Here is an 18,721-nt window from a genome sequence, read left to right as displayed (position 1 = left end):
AGCATGAGCGGGGCCGAGGCTAAGCAGTCCCCCGGCGCGGGGTCCGGCCCAGATTCCGTCGCCGCCGCCGCCGAGAAGGCGGCGGCTGGGGACTCGGCGCCCGAGCCGCCGGCACCGCTGCTGAGCGTGGACGTGACGGGTTTGGTGTCGCAGTTTGCGAGGAGCTTCGTACTGATCTTCCCCGTGTATGTGCTGGGCTACCTGGGGCTGAGCTTCAGCTGGGTCCTCATCGCCCTGTGCGGGCTCTTCTGGATCCGCAGGCACCGCGGCGGCAAGACCTCCCGCCTGGGCCGGGCGCTCGCCTTCCTGGAAGATGAGGAGGAGGCGGTGCGGCTCAGCGTCTCCTCCGCAGATCTGCCTGCGTGGGTGAGTGGCCAACACCCTTCGGCTCTTCCGAAGGAGCACCCGCGCCCGGCGGGCCGGGGCGCGTCACCTCCCCGGGCGCTGCGCGACGCCCACCCCGCGGCGGCCCGCTCCTGCCCGCGCTGCGGGGGAAGAGGCTCGCTGCAGGCCGGAGGCCGAAGCCCCGGAGCCGGCCTGGCGGGAGGGAGGGGTTGAGCAGGCGGCATCTCCCGCGCCCCTGGGCTACTCGCCCTGGCTTGCCAGCCGTTTCGAAACTTGGCGTCCAGCGGCGGGAGCGGCGTTGCAGTGCGTGGGCAGGCAGAGGGACGCTCCCCGCGCCGGGGTGGCCTGACCCGCGGCCCGCCCGCCCCGCAGCGGCCACCGGGTCCGTTACCGCCCGCGCCCGCCGCGCGGTGACAGCCCCGCGGCGCCGGACCTGTCATGGCCGGGGTTTCCCTCGCAGAAATAAACTTTACCTCAGGGTCTGATTTTTTTTTTTTCCGCCTCAGACGCCAGTGATGTTCACGTCTTGGATGTGGCGAGGTCCCGCGAGCGCACGTATCTTGCGACTCGGGCAGGAACCTTTTCTGAAAAAGTTGAGCTTAGAGGTAGACAAAATTGGTATTTTAACGGCTTTATGGTTTTCAGTAAAGCATGACTTAGTAGGGAGGGACAGAAAAATTAGGTGGTGTGTCTGGCTCGTTCCGCGGTTGTGCCGTGAGGACTGAGGTGGAGTGGCTTTGGTGGCCTTGTTTGAGCATCGCAAAGGTTTTAAAAGGCTTCCTTTGAAAGCGCAGGCTTCTTTTGAAAGTTTCAGGCTTTCTATTAAGTCTAGAAGTGCTGTTGGTTTATATTTTTTTTAGCTGAAACTCAGCTTCAAAATTGAACACTTATTAATTTTTACTTCAGAGGATTAACAGTTTTTTGAATCTGACTGACAGCCACCCAGCAGTGTCAGTGCTCATCCAGGCCTCCCCGTGTGCTGGTCTGCCCTGGCGATCTGCTGCGCAGAGCTTGCTGCTCTCTTAGTCCCACACCTGAAGTCTTGATGCTTCCTGCTAAATCCTTCCCTGCGATTTCTTTGTTGGCTACTCTCTGCTCCTCAGTCATAACCATCCACACTTCTGCTGGGTACTCTTTGCAGTGACTGTGCATCAAGGAGCGTTGTGATGCTGAGTATCCGAGTAGCTTTTTCCATGTCATCAAATTGCTATACCTGATGTGACCTGTCCCAGCTCTGCTAAGGAAGCTGTAGGAGGTCCAGACATCTGGAGAGAATATAGTGTGTAGGTGTGAGATGAGAGTCTTTTTTACTCCTGTTTCTTCATATCTTTTACCCAAGTTCTAGTGGAAGATCATGGTAAAAATGGAGACGGTGTTTAAGAGATGAGGTGGTTTTACTGCTTGAAGCTGAGATTTGAGTCATAAATAATGTGGTTAGTAGCTCTTATATTAGCTCTGTGGTGTTTTAGGTCTTTTTTTTTTCCCTGTAATCCTGCAGCCATATTATGGAAGTGTTCTGATTTGATGCATTTAAAATGAATTCATTGAAGCTAGATTTGTTGTGGAGAGTTGTACATAGTAACTATCTGCTGGTAACCAAGCAGTAGATGTTCGAGCTTAGTGCTGTGTGTAAATTTTATTTGAAGTCACAATTTGTTACCTTAGATAAAATGGCAACTAATTCCTGTGTGGAGTTGCCCAAATAACTACAAATTTATAAGGGGCCTCTTGACTGAAGTCAGAGGCAAAAAAATCATAGAGAGGAATGAGTGCTGGTGGCAAACACCTGCATATCCTGTAGTATTATGAGAAAGCAACTGATCAATATGCAGAGCTTCCCCAAGAGCATGGCCTTCTGATACATCAGTTGACAGATGCAGATGTATTGGAAACTACTGTTGGGTTGTTGTTTTTTTTTTTCCTCTTTAATCACGTTCTTAAGTTTTAAAGGTCTTGGTTCTTTTCTTTCTGCTGACATATATGCTATATTCTGGAATTATCGTGCTTCCGAATAAATGCAGCTTCCAGATGAAATGCAATCTGGAAAACAGAACACTTCTCAGTTCTTCTTCAGAACTGAAGACCCGCTTAAGTCAAAAGTGCTCTTCCATGTCTGCTGTCATAGTCATTAAGTTTTATATGAGTCTTTTTGCTGCCACTGTAACGTGTCTTGGAAAACTGCTATTCTCCTTCCTTCTGCTTTATGTGTGTTGTCTTGGAGATTGATGAATTTCAGTCATACTTCAAATAAGAGCTACTGGATGGTATATGCAGCCTAACATCTCTTTAGTAAGTATTGAGTTTATTCATCTCAATGTGAACTCCAGACTGGAGTGTATTCCCTTGATTTCTGGTCAGGGAAATAAACTTTAAATTGCTTGAGTAGTACAGTGCTGTGTTTTAAATATAGGATTATTTTTTTTTATTCTTCTGAGACTGAATCTGAAATGTAATAAACCATTTTTCAACTAAAATTATGTAACATCCCGAACATTTGTTTGACATGTGGTATCTTTCTGGACTCCTGATTCGTAAAGAACTTTAGCTGAGCAGCAGTGTATGTAACGTTTGATTTCCCTCCCCTGCCACCTCCCCACCCTGCCTTGGGATTGATTGCTGCTTTAGAAATTCGTGTTAAGTATTCAGTAATGCTCATTGAGTTATTTATTTTTATGAAAGTGGTTATTGCAGGAATGAATTAAGATTTTTCTGCTGGCAATATGCTCAGTTATGATTTGAAAGTGATATGGTTGTGCTATCACACTAGAGTTCGTAATGTTAATTATTAGTTGCCTAAATTAGATTTACTTCTTCCATATGCAGGTGGTTATACCATAGGAATATTCTGTACTGTGCATGTAAAAGGAATTAATTCAGCATGAATACAAGTTACGTTATTTAAAATGTCAGCACTGAATTATTTAAAAGATGTATGTGCTGAAAAATACTTCGTTTTACTGTCTTAAAAGAATAAGATCTGTACTCATAGAATTGCTAACATGCAGTTACAGCTTTGCTGTGTGTTTGGAAAACGTCACTGGTTGTATAGAGTGGGAGGAATCTGAGGTGGATGCATTTCCAAGCCATTTAAAACCAGGCAGCAGAATTTACAATGAGAAAGGACTGGAGATCAAAATGGTCTTCAAATAAAGTCAACATTTCCCTTTTCTTAGTAACGTTTTTATACAGAGATGTATTTTATACTGGAATGGATGTCATTAAGATGCAAACATATATAATGAAAGTGGCAATTTAAGTATCACTACTTAGAGGATAGAAGGTAGGAAACCAGGACTCAGTTTTTAAAGGCCAGGTATCATGTTGCCTTATATTTTTAAAACAGTAATGGAATTTCATAATCTATGTGGTATAACAAATTTACTGTGTTCTTTTTGCGTGAGACTTTGATTCCTGTTTTCTTCAGCATAAAGATAAAAAGCCATGCTGATTTTTTTTTTTTTTTCCTCCAGATTAATTGTAAATTTGGCTTGGTACCAGGAGCTGTATCTGTGTGCAGTCTGTCAGCAATCAGCAGGAGACCAAAATAGGAGTAAATCTTCGTGTTTTTAAATAATTGATTCTGAAAACAGATATAGACATTTTTCTTTGTACCCCTAAGTATGCATTATACAGAAACTGAAATACTGTACATCATTGTAGTAAAAGTAATGCTGTATTAAAACATTAGTTAAAAGTCTACTGTAGCATTTTGAATCCTACAGACTTGCTTGGGTTTCTGCTCTAGTTTAGAGTGATATTTAGGGTTTTATTTTCTCATCTACTTAAGGTAAAAGGAAAAATTTGCCTAAACCTAAATAGGTGTCTAGTCACCTTTTTAACTAGACTGATTTGCAGTCCTTTTGTGAAGAAATCTGATAGATCTTCTTTCTCTTGGTAAGCTGCATGAAGTTCTTGCAGACTGCATCCATTGTGAGTTACCATGGAACTGCCGTATGACCGCTACACCTATAGGGGAGATAATGTCAGCATGTCCCCTTTTTAATAGATGCTCATGTATGGCTACAATGATCAATAAAGTAGTTATCAACCCGTGTTTAGTTGAGTGTTTTTGTAATGATGACGTTCAGTAAAGCATGACTTCAATGGTAGTTGTGTATTTCTTAGTTGAATGTTGAACAAACTGCTAGTGTTTAAGGGACGAGGAACCATTCTTAGTAAAAGCAGACTTCAGAACACATCTGAAAAGGAAATTTTGATTTATAACTATGAAATTACTTTTATTTAGTCTCGTGTGTTAGAATAAAATATGCATACGTATTGTTTTTCCCCCCTAAGCACTTCCATGAGCTTCTTGTCAAATACTCCAATTACATGGTTAGAGCAACAAAGACTTTGGGTTTTGCTGGTACTGGGAAGGCAGACTCGGTGTTTGTGGAAGAAAAATGGTTAGATAGCTCTGACGGCAGGGTCATACACTGCACTGAGTGATATCTGCAGAGAAGGCTGACGTGGTTACGCTCTTACACGTATTTCACATGAAGATTTCTTATGTAGAATCAAGCTTACTAACTGGATCTTAGCTTGATAGTTCGGGACAGGAATGTCCAAGGAATCCCTGCTGATGGGTGTTAAGTATGTATACTGAGTAAACCTGATACACAAGTGGACTTCTGCAGTACAATGTGCGTTTTTAGTTGCCATAGAATGAAAAGATCTTCCTTTTAACTTCTAATTATACCTTTGGTTAATGCTGTTATTACTGTCACGGTAGGGATTGTAGGTGGGTTTTTATACAACATACTAAAATATGAAGAGGAAGAGTGTGAGGCATTGTGACTCATTCTTCTGATCCTCTCTCCGAATGTTAGTTGAGCATGTTAGATTGAATTTACTGAGGAGTGATTTATGAGAAAAATGACTTCCATATATGGCTACTTAATGCTAAGCTGGATCTAATCAGTTTAAATGGTTAGTACTGCAGATGGCCATATACTCTGGGCTGCCAGCCTGCATCTGGAAAGTGTGAAGAGGTGTGAGTAAGAACAGAATAACATCTTGTGAGTATTTAAACACTGAAGTCCTTGTCTTTCTTCTGCCTGATAATTTTCTTTCGAAACTGCCTTCTGTTCTAGGTGCCTTGTAGTGCATATATACATGTATGTGTTGTGGGTTGTGTGATTTATTTTTTTTGTGATTAGGGTTTTTGGGGTTTTTGTTTGTTTGTTTTTTAAAGAGAAAGTTTGATTTGGTTCAGTATTACTTCTTGTAGTTAAGAAGGTAACCTGAGTAACTTTCTAAGAGTATCCTATAGTTAAAAGACATATAAATGATGGTTTTAGGAATGGAGAACCAGAGGAAAAAAAAAGGCATTTGTGTTGGATGATTGATCATATCCTCCTGTTTCTACTGAGATGATGTCTGTCACATAACGTGTTCCCTCACATAGTGACATTGTAAGCATCACTGTGATTCATATGTAAAGATCCTTTTTCAGAGTATCTATGGCAGAAGACCAAGTGATGAACTGATGTTTATGAACATGATATCAAACTATTACAGAAAAATACTAACCTGAAAGTAATTCTGTGCTGCCTGAACTGTTTTTAGGTGTCACAGGCCTTCTAAATATGTATGTATAAGACATTCTTTTTTCATGTAACAAATTTATACTACACAACAGTTATTACTGACTTTTGGGACTACTGCCAATGTGTTCTTTAAATGTCCTGTTTCTCTGAATAACTAAGGAAGATGTGTACAAATCGTCTTAGGTTTGTTTTTTGGTTTTGTTTCTTTTTTTAATTATTTGCATTTTAGTCTGCTACTGTTGTTCCCATGCCTAAATAGTTTTACATATAAGGGCTGGCCCAGCTTTAGCTGTATTTGAAAATATGGGAGTCACAAAGATCTTGTCAGTAGAAACTGAGGTTTTGTGGAAGAAAAAAAAGTCTAGAGTAGCAGTCGTCCTTTTCTGCCTCTTCTACAAGTTTCTTCTCATTTTAAATTACTACTGCTTTTTGGGATTATTGGCATATCACAGAGTGTGGTTGCATATGCATTCTAAGATTATTTAATTTTTTTGTAATGATTATTTTTTGCATGAGAGCCTCCTGGGAAATAGGAAGATGAATCAGGGTTATTGTTAAAACACTTTCATTTCAGTTTTTAGTAATGAAAGCCTGTTGTAGAAATTTTAAGTGTTCAAAACAGTTCTTTGGTGTCCTCTTCTTGTTTTTTAAAATGAAAGAAGAGGCAGCATTTTGTTTCTGGTAAGATAAAAATCTTTTTCTTAAATAATTTCATTTATATTGCAGTTTATCTCTCATTTATCAAATCATCACTAATTACAGCACTGAAAAGGTTCTCTAATTGCTGAAATTACCTTTACCATAACTTCTTTTGAGCTTTGCAACAATTTTATGCTGATCATATGCCTGTACTGAATCTGGCTTGTGGAAACCGTTTTTAAAACTTACTTTAAAACTTAACGTTTTAAAAGAATGCTGATTTTTAAATATCCTCCGCAGTGCCTGAAACCAGTTTGTCAGAGCCTTATAGTAGTGTATCACATTCTGAAAGCAGCAGTTAATGATTGTAAATTAACCTATGGCATTGATTTGGTGTGTTTCAACATGTAGATACAAGGGAATTGATAAAAACGTATGATTCTTCTGGAAGGATTAGAAAGAAGGGATTCTGTATGAGACACTGGCAGTTTACATACAGAGTTTTTTTGACCTGTGAATTCTCATCTTTCTCTTTGTTTTTCCTTATTGTCAGATAAATTAAATCCGATACTACCCTTTCCTAAGGAAGTTTAGAACGGACACCCAGCCAGCAGCTTTGGTGCTTTTCTGTGGCCTAGCAGGGCCCAGCTTCTAAGTTTTATGTACCAAGCTTGACAGACCAGCAGAATTTCAAATGTAGTATATGTAGAGCTGCTTTTGTATATTCAGGGGAAATACTGCACCACTTCAAAGAAGAAAATTAAATCCTTATCTTTGGCTGGTGTTTGTGAACTCTTAATGAAAATAAAGGATATACAGAGATGGAGCATTCAGCATAGAATTGAATGTGAGTAAGAACAGTGGGGAAGCAGTATTGTGTTAAAAAGAGGGGAGAGTGTTTTCATTTTATGCAACTGTTTGAATTAAGTAAATTATGAAACTGAACTGTGTAGGGAGGTCTGGCGTTTTATCATTTGTGTAACTTTTGGATCATATGGCACTTTGATATTTCTGGGTAAGATTTGTTTCAGTTGAATGAGGAGAGATTTCTGTAAAGTTTAGAAAGAAAATGTTGGATGGCGAATAAGACGGAAGAATCAAATCAAGAATTTGCTAAAAGTCACCACGTGTGAAATGGTGGAAGGCAGTTGCCAGCGTGATGTGTTTGACAGAATTTGTAGTTGTCCAAGGTGGCTTAAACTCACCCAGGACCTTTCTTCAGTCCCATCTGCCGTGCACTAAATGCTTTTCTCATTTTGTAGCGAAAGAAAGAGCATCTGGACAGCACTTGTGTTTCTTAGATAGTCTTAATACCTTTTTTGAGGAAGCTTTGGCTTCTCACTGAGTGAGACTAGTTCTGTTGGGGCAAGTAGGGAAAGGTAATAGTGTAATTAAAGATGTGTGTCTATTATTTTATATTTTTTTTAAATAAAGAGCCAACAAATTTATTTTCCTTCTGGCACTTGCCACCTTCTCTGTGTTTTGATGTCACAGATGTTCCTTTTATGATGTTTTTAATGTAAATTTTGTGACTTTTCTTAGCTGGCAATCAAAGAACAAGTCACAAAACAGATCATAGTCAGGCCTGGAAAGTGAGGTTATACAGACTTGCCACACAGCTAATGGAGTAAGTGACAGCAATAGTAGATTTCTTCTCCATTGACTAGAATGAGTCCAGATTAAACTTGTTTTATTAGGAAGTTTCATTACAAAATTGAGGTTGAAGAATCCTGAATCCTTGACTGACTTCAGGGGCATGTGTTCAACAAGTATGCTGGCCTTGCTAAGTCCATTCCATTTACCTCACCTGTGTTTTGATCTCTTGTTCCTTAACGTAGTCCTATATTTCTTCTGAGTCTCCGTCTTTACGTTAGGGTTCAGGTGAGGAGCTGTGTCCCATGTCCTCTTGAGTCACATTGATATGGTGCCTGGGAGGGGACAAGAGGTACTCCTCAGCCTTCTTGCAGTTGTTTGATCCCCATCCTCAACCTACTTCAAGCTTTTGTTCCCAGTAGATTCTACCAAGTTTCATGTACCAGTCTTTGTTAAACTGGTGGAGTTCTTATTTTCTTTACTGTTTAAATGGTGTGGCCTTGTTTTGTTTTGTTTTATTCTATTCGCTTCTTGTGATACTGTTAAAAATTAGAGGAGCAGTGAGAATTTTAAAGCTTTTTCCTACTAACAGCTCCTTATTCATGAGGTTATGTATAAACAGCATCCATAAATTTTATTTGTTGGCTTTTCTCTGCATACAAATACTCTTATTGCAGAGAGAATCAGGGAGTTGAATAGTTAATCATAGAGTCATATAATGGTTTGGGTTGGAAGGGACCTCAAAGATCATCTAGTTCCAACCCCCCTGCCATAGGCAAGGACACCTCCACTAGATCAGGTTGCTCAAAGCCTCATCCAATCTGGCCTTGAACACTTCCAGGGATGGGGCATCCACAGCTTCTCTGGGCAACCTGTTCCAGTGCCTCGCCACCCTCAGAGTGAAGAATTTCTTCCTTATATCTAATCTAAATCTCCCCTCTTTCAGTTTAATCCATTGCCCCTTGTCCTATCACTACATGCCCTTGTAAAAAGTCCCTCTCCAGCTTTCCTGTAGGCCCCCTTTAAGTACTGGAAGGCTGCAAGAGAATGATTCTGCAGTTTCAAAACAAGTAAATGTGCATTCCAGACAAAAAGGTTTTCTGTATCCAGTTGCATCTTCCCACTGCCTTCCTGTGTCAGCATTAAAATTTACTTGGCCACTTAGTTGTAATTTTTTTGCCAGGTTTGGTGTTCAGCTCAGTTCCTTCAGCTGGTTTACTGTGTAACCACACAAGTGCTAGTGCCTACAAAAAGGAGGCTGTAGAAGCCTGTGGTCAGGTTTAAAGTGAAATGAAATAACAGCGTGCCTGAAGAGGACCTTCTTAGGAAGAAGTGGCAAACAACACTGCTGAGGTGGCTTTGTGGGGAAGCAAGGTTTGAACAGTTTATAATGTCAAGTTGCACATCCAAGTTCTTTTATAACATTTCAACAGACCTGTTAACATACTTAATCATCAAACATGTAGACTCTCAGTACTTTGATCCAAGTTAAAAGTTGGCTCTGTTTTAGTGCGTGGTTGGATCATATGAGCTCCAGAGGTCTGTTCCAACCTGAATTATTCTATTGTTTTTGTTTTTCTTTTAAGCTGTCGCTTAAATTAGGTTCCGGTCTCCAGTTGTGGGTCACAAATGATAAGAAACCTTTTCTGCATAATATATTAGTATTTACTTAACTATTCAGTGTACTAGGAAAAAAAAATAATAAAAAAATGATGGCTATCTTTAGATAGGTGTTTTGTGGGAGGTGGTGGGACTTTTTAAGTCATTCAGATGCCTGTCAGCTGAATAGCTAGTATTAAAATTCTCTGCAGCAAATTGCTTAAACATACAATTTTTCAAATGGAACTCCTGTTACATAAATAACCTTTGGAAGACGAGCATTCCCATATAATGAGTCATTGCATAAAGTTTTGTCTGCTACACCCTAATGTGACTACAAAATTCTCCTTAGGAGTTGGAAATTTGAAACAGGGCTAACGGTTTTCAGCTGAAGCAGTCTAGAATTATGTACCACGACGTTGTTACTAGAAATACGAAACTAGTGTTACTTGGCTGAAAATAACTGTCATATGACAGGCAAGCATTACATTGTTGTTTGGCTGTCCTTATCGTATAGCAGCGTGTGTCAAGTTTGCAGTGGTTCACTGGCAAGCACTTTCACCTGAGATTTCTATTAGCAATGTAAATTGTGTACCTTTTTGCATCTGTTTTAATGAAGTCTTTAATTGAGAGAGTCTAGTACAGACTGTAGCACTGTTGTTTTCATAACCTTTGTTTGCATTCCTTTGGTTAGATGCTGGCTCACATGAGTTATCCAAACCAACTGAAATAGTTTCCTTCAGGAAGATTTTGAAAGACATAACACCGAATGTGAAATTAAATGTAGTGATAGTCCTTTGTGTTTGTTGTATTCCATTACTGTCTATCTTAAAAGGAAGGTGGGAAGAAAGTGGTGTATCTCTAAAAATGCAGTGTCTTCCTGTTTAATTTTTAAAAGTAACCACAAGATATGTTGAAGCATGAAGGTAACTGTATAGCCAATTGTTCCAATTTGAATTAATTGTGCAGTGTTATGATCCAGACTTCTGCTCTTAAAGTTTACGAGTGCTCATTTTTAAAATAACTTACCAAAAAAAAGGGATAGTGGGGAGGAAAACATCATGAGGGAGAACTCTAGTGGAACTTACAGCTCAGGAAGCTCATAGTTTGCTTTATATTTAAGCATTATTACTACTTCTTTGTAGTTACAATACATGTAATTCATGCCTTCTTTCAGGTCTGCATAGCTTGATACAAAAAAACATATCTGTGCTTTCTCAGATGCCCTTCTTCACATGGCATATTCTGTGGACTGTAACTTAATCAGCTTTGAAAAACAATAGTGAATAAGTTTACAACTTTATATCCAAAAACGCAACAAGAACTCTTGTGGCATGGTTCTGCAGGGAAGAGTGTGCAAGACGTGCTCCGAGCTGTGAGTTCTTGTGCAGGCTATAGGGCAAGCTCTCAGGACTTGCTGGTAGTTGGCAAGTTAGATCTGTCTGTGTGTTTCAAGCAGACTGTTAGTGTAATGAATGCATGATGATACTTCAGATGAGGAAATGTCTTGTCTTTGTTAATATTTCCTAGTACAGTAAGCTTGCTGGTCCCGAATTTTGAAAAATTGTACTTTGTGTTGAGGCAAATCTTCTTTCCTCCCTCAGCCTATTGATTTATCTTGTTAGTTGTTCAACTAGAACGCTAAATTCTCTTGTATGTGTGGCTAGGAAGTTGTCTCAGCCTAGTAATCAATTTTATCATGCAGACTAAATTTATATTTTAAAATGCTGTGTTTCTCACCCAATGACTTTCTCCTAAAATACTTGAACTAGAAAAAGGAACACTTTTCCACCCACCCACCCTCTGCCAGTTAAATGTCAGATAGCACCCAGGAAATGATAAGAGTGTGTTTCATGGGGGGAACAAAAAAAAGTGTTCAGTCATTTGACTTGTATGTATTATAAGAATATTCAGTAATGATTGATATATTAGTTTAAATAGTAGTAATTTCTTGTTCTGTATTTGTTCATAGAATCTTTATTTTGGTTTATATTTTAGGGAAAATATTTGGGCTTTTGAAAGCTGTGGGTTTTTTTCTTTTTAGGGTGTGTTAGATATGAGTACTATGTTGATGTGAATGTGCCTATACTGTCCATGTTCCTTTGATAAAATCAGTTTTCTTATTTCTGTCTTGTTCATATGGCTTTATAACAAGAATTAATTTTCTACTAAATATGGCTAGGTGTAAAGCTTTTTAAAAAGTTGTGTATAATATGTGCTTGTGTTGTTTTCAGGTCTTAACATAGATGTGTGATAACAGAAAATGTGTTTGCCAACAATTGTGAGGTGTTTTTTCCAGTTTCTTTGTGTTTTGAAAGTTTTGCCATTACAGTCTGAAGTTTCTTGCCCGTGTGTGTCCTGTCTTTCATGAGTTCTCTAAAGTGCATTACAAAAATGTTACCTGTGTGTTCATTTTGTTACCCCAATGAAGTTTAGGGGTTTTTTTCCTTTTTAGTTCATTAGTCTATTACACACAAAGCTCAGTAGTAACAGCCTGAAAATAGGTTTGATTTGGAAATAATTTTTGTTTTTACAAATCAATTTCTCATACAAAAATGCAAACTTTGATTTTATTACATGAGAAATAAGGAACTACAAAAATGTTACAATAATTCAGGGTTAAGTGATTTGCTTTGAGCACACACATGTTATTTGTGTACCTGCTTTCCTTGTACTGAGTACCAAGTTTTCTGGCACAACTAGGAAGTCTGTTGTAACAGAAACACCATAACAATCCTTATGGCAAAGCTGTAAATGAAAGTACAAGTGTATATATCTGAAATTAGGTATTTTTCCTCTTTTTAAAAATTTTTCGGGGTGTTTTTGGCTAGTGGGGAGAGGGTCTACACAATTTTCTGCATATTATGCAGGAGTGATAGACAATTGTAGTTGGCAGTTCTTATATGGGAATAAGTGTAGACAGGACCATAAAGGCCTAATGGACAATTTTTGAAGATGTTCAAACGTTTACCTGGGAAACGTTTACCTGGGAAACTTGGTGGACGAGAAGCTCAATATGAGCTGGCAATGTGCTCTTGTGGCCCAGAAGGCCAACCGCATCCTGGGCTGCATCAAGAGGAGCGTGGCCAGCTGGTCGAGGGAGGTGATTCTCCCCCTCTACTCTGCCCTCGTGAGACCTCACCTGGAGTACTGCATCCAGTTCTGGAGCCCCCAACACAAGAAGGACATGGACCAGTTGGAGAGGGTCCAGAGGAGGGCCACGAAGATGATAAGAGGGCTGGAGCACCTTTCCTATGAGGACAGGCTGAAAGAGTTGGGGCTGTTCAGCCTGGAGAAGAGGAGGCTCCGGGGTGACCTTATAGCGGTCTTCCAGTGCCTCAAGGGGGCCTACAGGAAAGATGGGGAGAGGCTGTTCAGGAGGGCCTGTTGTGATAGGACAAGGGGTAATGGTTTTAAAATAGAGGGAGGTAGATTCAGATTGGATATTAGGAAAAAATTTTTTACCATGAGAGTTGTAGAACACTGGAACAGGTTGCCCAGAGAGGTGGTGGATGCTCCATCCCTGGAGACGTTCAAGGCCAGGTTGGACGAGGCCCTGAGCAACCTGATCTAGTTGGAGATAACCCTGTTCCTTGCAGGGGGGTTGGACTAGATGACCTTTGAAGGTCCCTTCCAGCCCTAACCTTCTATGATTCTATGAAATGGGTGATAGGAAAACTCAATGGGATACTGGGAGAAAGTCATAGAATCATAGAATGGTTAGGGTTGGAAGGAACCTCAAAGATCATCTAGTTCCAACCCCCCTGCCATAGGCAGGGAAATCCTCCACTACACCAGGTTGCCCAAAGCCTCATCCAACCTGGCCTTGAACACTGCCAGGGATGGGGCATCCACAGCTTCTCTGGGCAACCTGTTCCAGTACCTCACCACCCTCAATGTAAAGAATTTCTTTCTTATATCTAACCTAAATCTGCCCTCTTTCAGTTTAACTCCATTGCCCCTTGTCCTATCACTACACGCCCTTGTAAAAAGTCCCTCTCCAGCTTTCCTGTAGGCCCCTTTAGGTACTGGAAAGCTGCTATAAGATCACCCCGGAGCCTTCTCTTCTCCAGGCTGAACAGCCCCAACTCTCTCAGCCTGTCTTCATAGGAGAGGTGCTCCAGCCCTCTGATCATCTTCGTGGCCCTCCTCTGGACTCGTTCCAGTAGCTCCATGTCCTTCTTGTGTTGGGGACTCCAGAGCTGAACACAGTATTCCAGGTGGGGTCTGACGAGAGCTGAGTAGAGGGGCAGAATCACTTCCCTCGACCTGCTGGCCACGCTCCTTTTGATACAGCCCAGGATACGATTGGCTTTCTGGGCTGCCAGCGCACATTGCTGGCTCACGTTGAGCTTCTCATCCACGAGCACTCCCAAGTCCCTTTTCCTCAGGGCTGCTCTCAATAAGGCATCCAAACTTTCATCTTCACTTGAAGTGAGTTTGGTATTTGAGATGTAGAATATTTGGAAGGTATTTTGTAAAACTTTCTTTAGAGTAAGAAGTGGAGGCATTTGTGCTTGAAGAGAAGCTCTGCTAAATGGGTGGAAGTGATTGTAGCTTTTACTTACAGTTGCTCAAAAGCATTTATCCTTGACTGTAATAGCATTGATTTACATCTGTCTCCTCCAGGTGCAAGCTGAAAAACTGTAGAACATCATTTATGCTTCATTTTATTGAAAAGCAATAGAAATGTATCCACTTGGCAGAAAGAGGAGATTAGTTCTTTAGCGTTCCTGAAATTAATGGGTTTTAAGCTCTGACAAATCACCTTGGAATTTCCTCTACTGTAAAGTTATGAGTCTTGATTCCCATGTAACACGTAAGCTTCTAGTTTAAATGTAACCTGTAAGAATTTAGAAGGTCATTTGCTTTCTTGCTTGAGATGACTTGCAGTGCTTGGGGAAATTTTTTTGTTGTTGTTGTCAATCCCAGTTGTCTTGCAGGTTTTCATTTGTTCTAGTTTCTTCTTCCAACAATCAAAGTGATGAACTCCAGCTCTGCTTTCTGCTGCTGTGATTGTTTGCATTGCCAGGCACATGGAAATAACATTCCTGTCATACTCTAGTGAAGAACACAGTGTATGAGTAAAGCTGTTGCATTGCGATCTCCCACTGAGTAAGTGAAGTGGAAAAACCCTCTGATTTGGAGCAGCTCAGATGAGTCAATAATGTGAGACTTCAGATGTCACTATTTTAACAGAAAGTGACTATATGAGCTCCTGAAGTTAAAACAGAACATTGATAATGAGACATTAAAATACATATCCTAAAGACTGTTTGAATTTTTTCCAATATAATTGACAAATTACTTTTAATTGCAGGCATTTCCATAGCCAAATAGATCTTCAAGTATTTAGTTAAAACAAAAGTCTTCAATTTATTTAGTTTGAAATAATAAAAGTGTCGTAGATGAATGTTAAGCTTACTGATTGTTTGATGTCAATTTTAACAATTTTCAATATTACAAATTTACAATTTTACAAATACATTGAGCAGAGTCAGGACTGTATCAGGTGCAGCAAATCATACACGGCAACAAGAATGGTGGATTTGATTTCAATGTCTCTTTGATACTGAAAAGAAAATCCTTGCTTTTGTCCTGAGGCTAGTCATACATGGAAAAGCCTTTATCAAATTCTTAAAAATACTTTCAGCTGGAATGATAATAGTTGCAAATTAATTGCTTTTTATGCAGATCTCTGAAAATAGCTGTGGCATTTTACTCAGGGGATTTGATTTCTTTTTAACTGTCATCACTGCATTCTTCTACACTCAAGTGATGTCTTTTACAAGAAAGCTATTACATGTGATTAAGAGCTGTGTACAGATTTTGGACTGCTGAAAATATGTTAGTTGTGGGCTGGGATTCAGGCCTAAACCAACACAATCAACAGTAAAAGCCATGAAAAAAAAATCTCTTGCAAATTAGCACACACAATGAAATTCGCTGTAGCAAACTGAAATGTAGATTCATCCTGCTGAACTTGAGCACTGTGTTTCAGAGATATAAGTCTCTCTGCCATCTGTCTTTAGTCAGTGGGAACGGATGAGCTGAATTTTTTGCAAGAGGTCCTTTTTCTCTACATAATGAGAACCTAGAGTAATGAGGTCACAACTTCACTGCTACTTTTTACATGTATAGATTTAGCAAGGAATAATATGGGCCACAGCTGTTAGATTTTAATTAATACGTGTAGTAAATATTCTGTTGTAGAACTTCTAAAAACTTTACTAGCACTGTGCAGCAGCATCTGTTGTAAAATCTGCAGAGAGTTTAGGAGCTAACAGTGACTTGGCTGCATATATTACTCCCTGCATGTGTACAAACATGAACCTCTCCTTCAAGAGAAGTGCAGGCTAAGGAAGGTTCTGCTTAGGAGCAGTCAAATAAAGTGGCATAGTTATTCTGCCATTGCTATGGGCAAGATTTCTTGAAGCTAGATTTTAGGAAACTGATCAACTAGGTGGTTGATTATTCACAGTTCAGGCAGTTGTCTTTAATTGACAGAAATTTCTTTCCACTCATAGAATTAATATTTATTTCTAGGCACAAGGTGTTTGGTTTCCACTTGAGCTAGAATTTGCTGAACCTAAATGTAGACATACAAGTCTGAATTTATTTGAGATTTTCTTTATGATCAATACAGGCATCTCAGGAGGACTCTATCTGACCATGGGAGAAATGTTTCAAGATGTTAGATATATCTCTCTCCAGAGGCCGTTATTTCTGTCTTTTAATGATCTAGCAGGTGAAGAGCGACTAGATTATTCTTGGACATGTACAACATAGAATTTTGAAAATCAGAGAATAATTCAGCAGTTGCAATTGCCTACTGATCACCAATATTTGAATCCTTAAAATGTAAACCTTTGAAATTGCTGTGAAGCCATATAGGTAAAAACGGTTGCTGAGATGTAAAAAGTCTTCCTTGTTGTGAACTGCAACCAGGAGCTAGTACGTATGATCTGATTATGTCTGTTCCAGCTATATACTGTGCACGTGTCCAAAGTGGGACAGTAGGTGTGGATTAAAATGCAGAAATGGTGAGCTTTGGTCAGTTATAAGCAACTTGGTCTTTAAAGAGTCTATTGTGTGCTTCATGTTGTGATTCCGTTGTAGGCAGTATGTTTATAAAGTAAGTGACTTACTACTGCTGTCATTGATTTAAGTAGTATTGATTTATTGTGGCTATTTTTACTGCTAAATTGGGAAGTGGAAGAATATAGACTGTTTGTAATCATTGAATTTGGAGTAAAGAGTATGAGAGATCCCTGAATGCTTGTGTTATCTTCAACACTGATGATAATCAGTCATATGAGAGAAATGACGGCTATGTGCTGTGTTTATAAAAGGAAAAACGTATCCATCTCTTCTTTCTTCACTCTTGCTACCTCTTAGTCCTGTCTGTCCAACACCCAGCAATTCCAGCAAACTAACTTTGGAACGTTCCTCTTCTGTGTCCAAGAAAATACTGTATCTTAATCACTCAGCTCCTTGCTGCCCATCATTTGTTTGAAGCGCAGTAGCTGCCCTTGTACAAGGGCTAGTTTCAGTTGTGGGTAAACATCTTCATGCAAGCACTCGCGGAGCGTAAGCAATGACTGTGTGTATGGAAACAAGTTTTTGTGGTTCAGGTCAGCAGCTGTGCATGCTTGATTGGGCGTGCTACCTGGAAGTAAATTGATGATATTATTGAAAATCTTTGGTATATACTCGAGATGGTAGTTTTTCTACAGTTTATTCTCCACCGAAGGGCTGGTTTTGTAACTGTTTATGTGAAAAATACAGTACATTCTGTCAAAAAATACAGGAACTCCTCTGTAAGTATACATAAATAAAATAAGTGAATTTACATTAAAAGCAGAGAAATTAAAATGGAGTATCATTTAAGAAATATTGCCAAACATTAAACTTCTCAAACATCAGAGGAAGGCAGACTTCAGTTTTATTGTTTTAAAAAATATCCTAGCTTAGAAAGAAGATTTATGTTTTTTAGAATTTATGATCACTTTATTTCCCTGGATTTTAAAATGGAAAAATTCTTTAACAGAGGCTGGAGAGTGTTTTGATGCAGGGCGTTTTAAGACAACTATTTTGAAAGACAGTATCAGTGATGGCTTGCAGTCATAACATGAGAGAAAGTGTCTGTTTCTGCAGGAAGCCGGAGTCTCAGGGAATCTTTCCTGGAACCAGGGCTTGCAGGAATTTTGGTGAGGTGAAGAGGAGCATCGCAAGCTGATGTCTGGGCTTTTTATTTCTATTTAGTGGTTTTTATTTTTGTATTTACTACTGATCTCTTAAAAGATGTCATTTTCTTGAAAGCTGGTCACTAATTTTAAAAAAAAAAAACCAACACCAAAACAAGATCAAATGTTTTTAAACTCCAGATTTCTTACTTAAAGCAGATTTGGATTTTTTTCCCTTGACTTTGTTGATTTGTAGAGTTGCATGGAAGGACAAGTGGCTGAACAAATATTGCTGTGTACACAAGTCAAAGGATCAACAGGACTGTCAAATATCTGGGCATGTTTCAAGTAAAATATTGCAACATGCAGTAGCGTGTTGGAGAACAGGTACTGCATGCCCTTTGGTACTCATTTGCTTCAATTCCACTCGAGGGGCTTCATTTTCCCTTTTTCTAAGTGTGGACTTTGTTATGTTGCAAACCGAGAGGTGCCTGCCAGGCAGTATTCATCAGTTTGTGGGTGATCATAAATCTTGTAGTGCTGTAGATGGTGTGTTTTGGTCTTGAATTGACTTCTGATGAAAATCATTGTATGGTTCTAGAGAGACACTGCAAGCACGCTTTGTCCTACTTGTTCTGTGTGTAGTCTAGAACAGCAACTTCTGTAAGTGTGAAAGTCTGTTTATTTCAGTTTTGTACTATTTTTAATGAAAATTGAGTTCATCAGTTTCAACTTTAAGTTGCTGTGCTAGGCTGTCAGTCTGTTTTTAATGTTGTATTTGTCTTAGGCACTGCATACACATTCCAGGGC

General features: G+C 39.7%; 1 protein-coding gene across 2 annotated transcripts in view; it reads left to right on the top strand.

Annotated features, from left to right (window-relative positions):
• The first annotated feature begins 3 nt into the window (after nucleotides 1–3).
• ESYT2 (extended synaptotagmin 2) overlaps nucleotides 4–18,721 on the top strand; it is an 87,392-nt gene continuing 68,674 nt past the window's right edge. For both annotated transcript variants that reach the window (XM_086614634.1, XM_086614633.1), the window contains exon 1: nucleotides 4–366. In XM_086614634.1, the coding sequence (XP_086470760.1) occupies nucleotides 4–366 (363 nt within the window). The remainder of the gene's footprint in view (nucleotides 367–18,721) is intronic.

The sequence above is a fragment of the Tauraco erythrolophus genome, chromosome 7, assembly GCF_009769465.1.
Source record: "Tauraco erythrolophus isolate bTauEry1 chromosome 7, bTauEry1.pri, whole genome shotgun sequence".
In the NCBI taxonomy this organism is placed as follows: Eukaryota; Metazoa; Chordata; class Aves; order Musophagiformes; family Musophagidae; genus Tauraco; species Tauraco erythrolophus.
The sequence above is the reverse complement of the archived record's forward strand: the minus strand, read 5'-3'. Positions and strand labels throughout refer to the sequence as shown.